This window comes from Aulostomus chinensis, chromosome 10 (genome assembly GCF_037954235.1).
Source record: "Aulostomus chinensis isolate RoL2024-O1b breed Wild chromosome 10, RoL_Achi_v1.0, whole genome shotgun sequence".
NCBI classification, from domain to species: domain Eukaryota; kingdom Metazoa; phylum Chordata; class Actinopteri; order Syngnathiformes; family Aulostomidae; genus Aulostomus; species Aulostomus chinensis.
Window position 1 is genome coordinate 28,779,029 of NC_141329.1, and position 12,279 is coordinate 28,791,307.

A 12,279-nucleotide genomic window follows, 5' to 3' on the forward strand; every position below is an offset into this window, starting at 1 on the left:
GATCCAGGATCAGGCCGGTCCTGATTCATACTTCGACTGTTGACGTGTGTCAGGAACATCCTCAGGGAATTCAGACGTCCTCTTGGATTCAAGGATCAGCTGAAAAGGTTTTGATAGTTGAAGGTCAAAGGTTAAGGTCACTGTGACGCTGCTGTTTTCATTTCAGTGCCAGAAACGTGACAGATCTGTGTCTGGAGTGTTCACGTCAATTGTCACTGTCAGAAGTTCTTTTACATTCAGGATCGTTGAAGTTGTGAAACACTGGATTTATCTGCAGAGAGAGCGAGTCAGCAGCTGTGGAGGTCGAGGCCGGCGGGAGGTGGTGGTTCCATCAAGTCGCTCAGCCACGAAAAAACAGAAGTCAGACTTCTGAGCAGAAGTCCTATGGTGTCATCACTTCAGCTCATACGGAGGAAGAAACGAAACGCAAAACCTAAGTTGTTGTATCTCAGCTCTCAGTGCTGACCCCTGACCTGCGCTCCTCACCAGCAGAATCCTTCCTCAGTAAATGTCATCGTTCCTTTAGTGGCAATGAGTCTGTTCACTCAGCTGTTTCTCAATAGTCCTTTCTTTAACCACACACACACACACACACACACACACACACACACACACACACACACACACACACACACACACACACACACACACATATTACTCCAGTGAGTACATCACCATGTTGACATCAAAACCAAATGAACACCTAAAGAGCTTAAAGGTCTCTTATGTGACCTTTGACCTTCATTTAAAACCCTGAAATACCTCCAGTAGTCAGAGAGTTAAAGGGTCAGTGTGTAGAATTGTTGTACTATTAGTTATTGTACTATTGTTGTTGTACTATTCGTTCTTGTACTACTGTTGTTGTACTATTCATTCTTGTACTATTGTTGTTGTACTATTCGTTCTTGTACTACTGTTGTTGTACTATTCGTTCTTGTACTATTGTTGTTGTACTATTATAGCATCATTTGGAAAATGTAAGTTTGTTCAACTTTTAGTATCGACTCCTCTCTAATTAAACCATAAAAACAAAGCTTCATGTTGGTTTGAACCCAACTTCGGATTCATTTCGTTTTCATTCATGTCAACACAGGAAGTCGGCCAAGTAGCCCAGAATACCTCTGCTACATTGCTAATGCTAATGCTAGATTTGGTTTGCTGACATCAGGCGATCACTTCCATGAAAATGTTGCAGTGACACACACACACACACACACACACACACACACACACACACACACACAATTTGCTTGCTGTTTGTCATGATATCAGTCACCAGGGGGCGCTAAACAGATCAGAGGGACTGATGGTGCCAGTTTTTAGCTAATTCTTCAACTTACATGATTAATTTCACAAATGACACTTGGAGGAAACCGGCAGAACAGAAATGTTCAATGATGACTTCGTTACCTGCATGATGAGACGATGACATCACAGCCTTTATCACAGCGACAAACAGGAAAAATGGATCCATGGTTTTATAACAGCTAAAGACCCAAGCACAACAGAGGAGCAGCTGCAAGCAGAAGGCGTCTCCATCAGTGTCAGCAAGATTCTGCTCACGTAAACGAGATCCCGAAGGATTCGGCAGGTTTTATCTGCCAGCCAGAAGCAGATTTCAAAGAGATGATCCAGGAAACATCTGGGTTCAAATCCAGTAGATTGAGAAAGCTCCGCCCTCACCAACATTCAAAAAGCTGTTCAGATGTGGTGATGGAGGAGCTGAGAGGTGTAAAATCACATAAACGCCAGTCTGCCTGTGAGTCAGTGAGCTGTCGATGTCTTGAGTTTGCTCCTACCTTTGCTGCTGATGCTAGCAGGGTTAGCATGGACTGACAGGGAGGCGTCTCCCTGGATCCACCTGTCACTGCTCCCATCAGTGTGACACGCTTTAGTCAATAAATACGTTTGATATTCGGGGCTGCGCTCACTCACAGCAGGCCTGCATGGAGGCTAGCAGCTAGTTAGCATGTAATGTTAGACTTTGGCACGTGTGCTCTAACAGCAGTTGCGTTGACAGGGTTTGTGTTGTTTCTGCCCTGTTGATAGACACCTGTAACCACAACAGAGTCATGTGACCTGGGACAGTGGGTTCAGGGATGAAGAGCGTCAACTGCGTTCACTTTTCATTCATTCACTGCAGAGCCGTCTCATCCACATAAGAACGTCCGATATGGGTTAAAATGAGACAACAGCCTGATGATTGACAGTAGGATGAATTACAGATTGAAGATTGACAGCAGAATGACTGACAGCAGGATGATTGACAGCAGGATAAACGTGGTAGGTAAAACAGTGACAGCAGACGCAGCTCCTACCTTTGTCGATTTAGTGGAGGTTAGAAGAATCCAGGGTTTTTCCTCACAACCAGAACATCTGTGTGTGTGTGCATGTATGTCTGCGTGTACGTGCACGCGCGCGCGTGTGTGTAGGTCTGAATCAGCCCTGTGTTTGTACTCCAAAGCAAAGTTATCAGCTGCTTTATTGTTTTTTTTGGAAGGACCGCTGTTCTGGTTCTGGTTCTCCTCTCAGAGGTTCTGTCCGTCTCCACTGGCGCCTCGTTGAGCTCTCAGAGAATTCTGCTGCTCGTTTCCTGTTTGTTTTATTTTCTAACTGCAAAAGGAAATGGTCATCTTTTCCTCTTCCTCCCCTGCTGACCCCTTACACACACACACACACACACACACACACACACACACACACACACTCACACACAGACACACACACACACACACAGACACACAGCACCCCCTAGTGTCATGGTCACCAGGCTCGTTGTCCTAACAAATGTCGTCTGACCCTAAAAAAGCTTTTGAGAGCCGCGGCGTCCTGGGCCGCCACGCGGACAAGAAGCATCCGTTTTATAGACCAAAGTTTCTCGTTGTTCCCACCTTTTTATTCACATGTGCTCGGGAGACACAACACGTCACCACAGCTCGATTTGTTTCTATCTCAAAGTCATAAATCAAAAATGAATCATTGTTAAAACAGCTTGCATCTAGTAGCCGCATAATGTTAACCATAAATGGGAGGCTGTTGCCATGGTTACCAAAGGGCGTCGGTGCTGATCTGTGAAAGGTGCAGGAGTTGTTTTGATGTTGAAAGGTTCGCTGCTCTTGGAGAAACATTCTTAACTTTAATACACAAATCAAACCTCGGAAAATGTTCTGTGTTCACGACAGAGAACACAGGACATAGAACGTCCTGGAACACAATCAGCTGGTCTTGTTCCTATCTTGAAACTTCGTCTCCACAGAAAAACAAACCTGGATTCTTCACTTGTACCAGGTGAGCAGCGATGACAGGTGGAACAGACAGGATTTCAGATGATGGATCATTTCTGACACAATGATGAACTTTGTTCAGTTTCAGTTTTTTCTTTTTTCGGTCTGATAAAGTTTTTACTGATATTACATGGTGGCCGAGGAGCGGCGGCGGAGGTGGCGGCGGCTTCTTCACCCACCGCGCTGTGGAGCAACTGCTTCTGCTTCGATGAGCTCAGGCTGTTTTCAGAAGTGATCGTCTGCTGCTGGCGCTCCCACAGTTCCTAGAATTTCACCGGTTCAACAAGTCGACCATCAGACCCGCCACCGCCACTGGCGAGACAGAATGTTCACATGTGGATAGTTTGAGGTTTTGGGATAATTGATGACTGTTGCAGTTACCATGGTGACAACACTGCTCAGTCTGTGAGATCAGTTGAAGCAAAAGATTTGTTCTGCATTATTTCAGTTTAAATGAACCAAAATGGCTTGAAGTTTTCGACTGATCAACAAAGACGATCAACACAAATCACCGTCAATAAAAACATGATTACATAACCGATTCGTTTCAGGTCACTGGCAGGACGTTAACTCTTTCCATGCCAATATGGAGAGATGCAGGGATGAGGTACTTTTGTAGTCCAAAACAAAATTATCATGTCAGGACTGAGCTATTTTTGTAGTCCAGCAGGTAGTGGTCACCTCCTGGCTCCTCCACTAACAGAAAGTGGTCATCTCCTGGCTCCTCCACCAACAGGAAGTGGTCATCTCCTGGTTCCTCCACCAACAGGAAGTGGTCATCTCCTGGCTCCTCCCCCAGCAGCCAATAGGATCGCTCCATGTGATTGTGGTGATTGAACCAGTAAATCAGCTCTGGTGAACAAAAGTTGATGATCTTCCAGGTTCAGTTCATCAAGATCAACTTCACTAATGAACCCTCTGATGATGCTGGAAGCCTGGATGCTACAGTTAGCAGTGCTAAGCTAACATTAGCCTATGAAGAACTGTACCAGGGTCATATGACTTCAAGGTCACCACCACTGAGACTCTTGTTAGCAACCCAGGTTTTTTAGACGCCACCACTCCGACATCCACCAGTCTGGTGTTTACTGGTGGATCTGATGTAGAACTGAACCTCCACCATCCACCGGTCTGGTGTTTACTGGTGGATCTGATGTAGACCTGAACCTCCGACATCCACCGGTCTGGTGTTTACTGGTGGATCTGATGTAGAACTGAACCTCCAACATCCACCGGTCTGGTGTTTACTGGTGGATCTGATGTAGACCTGAACCTCCACCATCCACCAGTCTGGTGTTTACTGGTGGATCTGATGTAGAACTGAACCTCCACCATCCACCGGTCTGGTGTTTACTGGTGGATCTGATGTAGAACTGAACCTCCACCATCCACCGGTCTGGTGTTTACTGGTGGATCTGATGTAGACCTGAACCTCCGACATCCACCGGTCTGGTGTTTACTGGTGGATCTGATGTAGAACTGAACCTCCAACATCCACCGGTCTGGTGTTTACTGGTGGATCTGATGTAGACCTGAACCTCCACCATCCACCAGTCTGGTGTTTACTGGTGGATCTGATGTAGAACTGAACCTCCACCATCCACCGGTCTGGTGTTTACTGGTGGATCTGATGTAGACCTGAACCTCCACCATCCACCGGTCTGGTGTTTACTGGTGGATCTGATGTAGAACTAGAACCTCCACCATCCACCGGTCTGGTGTTTACTGGTGGATCTGATGTAGAACTAGAACCTGCTAGTATATCCAGCCACAGGGAACCACACACATCGGGGGTTACCCAGAGGTTCTGTATCTCAATAAACGCTGATGTTCACCTGTAGAACGATGGCGATAGAGACTTTCTGTAGAATTTAATGACACTGATGATGATGACAACATCAACCACAAACAGCAGTGAGAAGAAGACAGCAATGACGATGAAGGGGAGAACATCTGGAGGAGGAAGATGGAGGAACTGATCAGTTTGTTGTTGCCACGGTTGCCTTCCCTCTGAGAACAAGCATGGACCTCACACCATTTCTGACAGCGATGAATGATGAAGACGGTGAAACGTGATTACCTGTCTTCTCTGTAGAAGCGCCAACCACCGCTGCTGAAGAGAGAACATCATGTGAAAAACACCAGTCATGGTGCGAAAATTACAGAGAGACACCTGTACACACATACATGATGGAGAGAACACGCGTCACCTTTAAACACTCCTCCCTACGGCTCCAAATCAGCTGGATATTATCACTAGACAACGCCAATAAGACACACCCCTTTTCAAAATGTCACTGATTTCTCGACATATGAACGACTACAACTGAATTCACGTGCTGTTCATATCTCTTCAAAGGTCAGTCTGGAAATCATCGGGTAATTTAAAGGTACTGTTTGGTTATTTGACCTCCATGCGAGTCTCGGATTGCCCGGTTCACTCGGTACCAAAGAACCTCAGCAGCATCAAAGCTTTTCAGTGAACCCTCCAACTGGAACCGTCCAAGCTGTGCACAGCGAGGATGGAACCCCACTGACCTCAGCGGAAGAGATATTCAGGAGGTGGCAGGAACTCCTGAACCCGACTGGCCCGGCCCTCTACACCAGAGGCGGTGTCTCCCTCTGGGATGAGGGGAGAAGTTCCCTGTCAGCACGTCGTCTATCATATATTTTCGGTTGCACGTCGCGGCCACCATTTTGGTTTGAAAGCTAAGATGTCAGCAATCCTCTCACCTCACTCTTGTCTTGGAAAACACAGCGAATTATTATCAAGAAAATATTTGCCCCGTTTCTCACACGTTGGACTGCAGAGAGCTTCACATCCTTGGCTGCTGGTGAACGTGTTCTTGCTGGATCCACATCCGTCGTTGAAGCGCTCGCAACTGAGACTGCTGCTGTTGTAGAAGAACCTGGGATTCCCCGACTGGCAGCTGCTGAAGCGGTTCTCCTAGGAACAACGAACTGGTGGAGAGACAGAGAGACACACTTCAGCCAGACAACAATGAAGGCGGCCTGCACCTGTTCTCAGTCCAGTTCTCATCCATTCTCAGGAATAACATGAACCACGGTGAAAGTATTCTGGTTCTCACGTGTCTCATCCAAAAGTCCAGAAGTTCCATCCCACATGCGCTCCTGTTCTTTGTAGACATGAGCAGATGTTAGTTCTCATCAACGTTAGCAACCGAACTCAAAATATTCTGATCAACATAAGAAGATGCAAAATAAAACTATTCATTACTTCTGCAGAAGTACAGATATCTTAAATCTGCAGTCTTGAAGTTCTCATACTGCGACTCTACCACTGATAAAAGAGGAATAGTGGCCTTTCGTGGTTCTGCAAATAAGTCCTCCTTTTCTAAAGACATCTGCGCCGTTGAGCTCCATGTAAGTCACAAGCAGCCATCTTACGTTCGTCAGTGAAGCTTTTGGGTAAACTTGGATCCGTACACCGGGGGGTCGTTTGTAGGAGAACTTGTTCTGGTTCAGACAGTTGACCAGCAGGCACTGCTCTGGGCCTCTGAGGTGCTGCACCACCACAGCCAGGTGGCAGTCGGGCTGTAAGACACAATCCATCCGACATCTTTTCCCGTCTTGATTATCTGGCTGTCAGGTCAGGATGAACACCGAGGAGGCGAGGCACTGTGCTGGCTCAGGGAGCTCTGCCAGTCCGGGCCAAATCTGGAAAAAGAGCCCCAGTACACAAAACCAGAACCCAAGCAGCACCCCTTCTGCATCATGGCTACAGTTCTCCCCTGAATCTCCAGCTGCGTGGTCAAACGTTGCCTTCGCCAAGCCTGAAGGCGGTCTCCTGGCAAACCTCTGCCTCCTGTTGAACAACTTCAGCCACAACTGAACCTGCTGTCGGGTTCTGATAGGGAGTTGTCTCTTAGTTCACCATTAAATTCCTGTGGTGTCACTTCACAAAGAAGTTTGTAACACTTTCATCTTTCAGGGTTGGTCTCAGCTCCTTCAAGAATATTTTTGTTTCAACCTTCAGCTGTCAGCTGAGCCCCAGCATATGAATGTAGGACGCCTCCCTGAACTGCTGAAGACTGAAACTCCTGGCTGAAATGCTTGGCACGTAAGCACCAAATTTTCAGATGAACATGTCTACAAATCTACCAATGCTCCAGGACACGACCAAATGAAAACACCTTAGTCTGGCACCAATCGAGTCATTAGAGGCCAAGAATGTTGCTGTACCTGCAGCTCAGCCTTCACCAGGCCTCAGGATACTTTAGCGGCAGCTCATCTCCACTTCCAAGTCTTTCTGGCTGCATCACAATGGCGTTACTTTTCTATCTTGATTCAGGAGTGTGGAATAGCCACCTGAGAGCATGATTTATTGAACCCGCCATCACACTCAGACTGCCTCTGCTTGCGCTTCGATGAGCTGCTTCTGATCAAACTGCCTGCACCTCGTAAGGCTTTTTGTTGTAATTGCCGTGTACTTTCTTTAACTTTCTTTTGTTCCAAAAATCATTTGGGAAGCTCCTGTATATTTAAAGGTGCAGCTTTCAACACCTCCACCTCCCGACCAGCAGGTGTCTCCCTCCCTCCAGCTGCACTGATCCAGTCTCCAAGTCACCAGGTTGACTCAACTAACCACTCGTGGTCAGAGGTGGAATAGCAGGAATAAGACAGACGAGTCATGTGGTCGATCTCATCACCATGGTGATGATATTGCACACTAACAACTGTCAAAGGCTAAAGTTACTAACTTGAACTGTTGTTGTTGTTCGTTAGCAACCGTTAGCTTAGCTGTCCACCAGAACAGTAGCACCCCCATAGCGTGGCAGTTCAGCCCATCTGGTCCTCCAGCTCAGACCAGTATAAAGCTGCTGAACCAGTATGGACCCTTGTCCTGTTGGTCCAACAGTGAAACGCGTACTGGAGGAGGCTGAGAGATGACAACACACCCAACTAGCTACTGGAATATCAGCTCATCTGGAGTTTCAAGTGCAATACAAACAATCTCAGGATCGGGACTCTTGTCGGTAGTCCAGTTTCCTTTCTGGTTTTTTTTTTTGCCACAAAGAAGTCAGAAACACTCTCGAAAAGTGGAGTCGAAGAAAGGCACTAGGAGACCTCTGGGTTACTTCACCCAGCTCAACAGAAACTCACAGCTCGTGACTCTAATTTTATTCTACGGTCTTACAATGAAATAAATGAGAGCCCTCACAGGCCTTTCATCGGGAGGCAGCACTGCACCGAGCCTTGGTGAAAGTAGTTTATGTCAACAAAATCAAAAATAGCTTTAATTTGTCACACACACACACACACACACACACACACACACACACACACACACACACACACGTCACAAACTGTGACTGTGACCTCTGCTGGCCAACTCTATGAAGCACACATTGATTCAGGAAACATTCTATTTACAATTTAATTCTTCAAGTAATTACTACATTAATAATGGAAAAGATTCAGGTATAAATTGAAGAGTGTGGGTCATACACACCACTAGAGGGGGCTGTATGACAGCAACGTGCCATCTTTCAACTTGAGACAGGAGGAGATTGCAAATCCTCAAATCTCTCTCTGACTTCAGGAACCTTAGCTGAGGTTAGTAAATCCTAAATACGCAATTTCACATCAGTGGTCCACTTTTGTGTCTGCTACCTACCAACGAACACTTTCTCGCTTCTTTTTTCAGAGCTATTTGGGAACTTGTTCTGATTTTCTCACTTCCAAGAGTTACAGGTGTCGATAATATCTGAGAGGTAATGGAGGATGTCCTTTTTTGGCAAATTTACAACAACGTTGAAGATGTCAAATGTTGCAAGGACGCCCTCGCCAAAGACGGTCGTGGATGCTCGGCCCTGGGTCGCTCAGCTCCGGATCCTTGGGTCGCACTGTTCAGACGTAGGCTTTGGAGCTGCTGGTGTCAGACGCCGGCGCCACTCGGTAGATGTTCTGTCCTCGGCTGTTGGTGGAGTAGTTGTATGAAACATGGCTGTGGGGGGGGGGAGATGTAGGAACTCAGTACTAGTACACCTGTCAGGTGTGGAGTAGCAACTCACTTAAAACAAACAAACATCCAAATATGAATTGCGGTCCACAGGTGGCAGCCGGAGGGCTCAGCTGCCGTTTGCTGTATGATTTGAGCCTCGGTCGACGTAGACATCAACCCCCCATGATTAAACCCCAAAGCCCTCCAGGGGCCAGCTGGCCTTCTCCCGTGAGCTCCCTGACAGCATCGGAAGGGAATAAATAATGGACCATTCCTTCAGACCCTCCAAATGTCGTCAGACCAGGTGAGTTCAACCGTGTCAGTGAGACATGTCATTTGATGCTGTCATGTGACACTCAAGCAATCATAACAAAATGCTTTCAGGTCTGCGGCGCGTCACGTGAAGCATTGTGGAGGGGCAGGATGGTTTACCGTGGCGGGGGGGTGGAGGAGCTCCTCCTGTAGGAGCAGCAGAGCAGTGAGCCTCCCAGAATGGCCAGACATGATGCCCCCCAGCCCAGGTACAGACCAGTACCCAGCTCAAACCTGCAGCAGGGGAAGACCAGGGTCAGCAACACCCCCACCATCTTCATCCTCCATATCATCATCGTCATCGTGCTGGACCGACCTGATACCTCCGTAAAGCGGGTCGTAGAAGTCTTGGATGACTCTGGCAGCGTACAAGGACACGGCCGCGAGAGTGAAGACACCTGCAGGACAAACATGGACGTCTCAGCTTCATCTGTGAGACGCACCGACTCTTCTATACATGATCAGTACAGACAGAGCGGCTTGGCAAGAGTCACCGAAAACCACCCAACCCACTCTGAGGCGTGATTTGATAAATGTGGTAAACATCTCCCACGCCACGTACCAGACAAGAGGAACAGGACCCCGCCGCTCAGGGCGATCTGGTCTTTGACCTGCTCCGAGGTTCCTCCGATCTTGGTGCACTTGAGTCCCAGGACAGAGACGATGATGGCGGCCAGGCTGACCAGCAGAGACAGGATCATCAGGGCCCGGCAGGCCTGCAGGTGGGCTGGACCACACGACCGCCAAGCCACGTCAACACAAGTCAAGCGTTTGTGTGCACTTCTGAACCCCTACAGCCTGGAGGGTTCCAGAGCTCAGGTTCAGACCCACCACAAATCTGGACCACCTGCTCAGGGCTACTGATCTCCTCCTGTTGTCCCAAACCAAACGGCTCACGGGGAGATCAGATTCATATGGTAACAGCCGCTGATAAACTTTATTGGAGTTCTTGATATTTTTTGTGGTTGTGCAGGTCACAGTGACCAGTAAACCTGCACAACCACAGATGTATTTTCAGGTCTTCTCAAATCCAAAAAGACATTTAGGCCAAATTTGAAAGAAATTCCCTCAAGACTTTCTTGAACTGGCGCATGAAGCAGAGCGGTTGGATGCCTGCTGAGGCCCCGCACACGTGTGACGTGGCTGTGACGGCCCGACACGACAAACACATGCAACGTAACAACTACAGGGCACTTGATGAGCCACATTTGAAAGAAGTGATTAGTGAAGTGAATCCAAAGTTCCGGTTCTACGTGAGATGTTATGTCCTCACCCGGCAGACCCAGGACCGTCTTGAAGCGGCTGCACTGCAGCGAGCCCAGCGAGGTGGCGGCGCAGCTCATCCACAGGCCTTCAAACTGCAGCTGGCTGCTGCTGATTGTCTCTATCTGACTCCGGACCTTCCACTCCTGCGACGAGGTGCAGCTGGACTGCAGACACCAGGAGACCAAGCCCAGAACCAGACCCACAACCTGAAGGCCCACTGCCATCCTGCTCTGCACACCTGCAACACCAGACGTCTCATTCAAATATGCAAATCAGCTGGGCGGGGCCACCAAAGATGGTGATCCTACATGTTTTTCAGGTTGCCTCGATGAAGAAAATCACCATATTTCATCTGACGTGGCTCCGCCCACCTGCCCCTGCATTGTTTCAAATTCAAACATCCTGTTTTAAGTGACATAAAACCTTAGAAAAGTGGGTTTTTTCTTGCAGATGAAAGTTCACATCCCCTCGATGACCAGGTGTCCTTGACGTTCTTACCGTCAGCTGGATCTGGATCTGGATCTGGATCTGGATCTGGATCTGGAGGAAGTTCTGTTGCTTTTCCGTCCAGCTGTCGTTGCAGGTTTGGTTCAGAGATGTGACGCTGGTCTTCTGGTCTGAGCTCACTCGGCGCTGCAGGTCAGTGAACCGCGGCGAGGGCCGACCCACCACTGAACACACATTGTTGTTGACACACCGTAACGCCACTTTGACCCCCAACAAACAGGACAGGATTTACGTCATGCAGAGAAGAAGCATCAATGCCACATCCACCTGAGCTGCACCACGGTTCTGGTTGGTTAATCTCACCTGAAGTCACTCATCCTCATGGAAGAGAACATGATCCAACCCAACTTCAAAAAGACAACCTGAGTACATTTAAAGGTATAAAGTACTTCAATATGAAGTGATTTTGGTAACGTGTGCAGAACTTGGTCCTGTCTGTTGCGGTTTGACCTTTAAGGAGCCAACCTGGAACATTTTCCTGACGTCCTTTAAGTCCTTAGATAACCAAAGTAGAACTTCCTCGTCAGACTGCAGAACCTTGATGACGAACAGAGGAACACCTGCAGCATTCTGGAAAGCTCCAGGGCGTCAGCATGGTCGCAACCACCAGAGAACATCCCTCCCCTTTACGGTTCAGGATCAACAAACATGAGTGTCTGAATCTGAAGCCCCTCCCCCCAGCAGCGGCGCTCTTCTTCTCATCCATTTGACTGTTCAGGCTCCAGTTTGTAGGTGCATGCTGGGAAATGAGTCAACAAAAACACAATACTAAGATTTCCAGGTAAGAGTGTGTGGACTTCAGACTGCAGTCTGTTTGTCAAACTGCCTCTGTGTTTGCAGGTCAGTGTCTCTCCTTCTGTCAAATGAACATCAAACAAACCCATCAGCGCCGGGTCCCGGGTGGGTCGTGATGACGGGAGAACTCTCAAAATGTCAAACAGAATT

The 12,279-nt window shown here is 48.0% G+C and overlaps 2 protein-coding genes across 2 annotated transcripts in view; both read right to left on the reverse strand.

Annotated features, from left to right (window-relative positions):
- exoc3l2b (exocyst complex component 3-like 2b) overlaps positions 1-2,558 on the reverse strand; it is a 26,702-nt gene extending 24,144 nt beyond the window's left edge. Inside the window, exon 1 of the mRNA XM_086216936.1 lies at positions 2,319-2,558. The gene's annotated coding sequence lies outside the window, so the exon portion shown is untranslated. The remainder of the gene's footprint in view (positions 1-2,318) is intronic.
- A 5,853-nt stretch (positions 2,559-8,411) lies between these two features.
- On the reverse strand, positions 8,412-11,465 carry cldn15lb (claudin 15-like b). Its single transcript, XM_086216945.1, has 6 exons — positions 11,326-11,465; positions 10,835-11,065; positions 10,124-10,288; positions 9,878-9,959; positions 9,682-9,795; positions 8,412-9,252 (listed from the first exon to the last, which is right to left on the reverse strand). Exons 2-6 carry the CDS (start codon positions 11,049-11,051, stop codon positions 9,156-9,158), a joined length of 675 nt encoding a protein of 224 aa, XP_086073071.1. The 5' UTR covers positions 11,052-11,065; positions 11,326-11,465; the 3' UTR covers positions 8,412-9,155.
- Between the last annotated feature and the right edge of the window lie 814 nt (positions 11,466-12,279).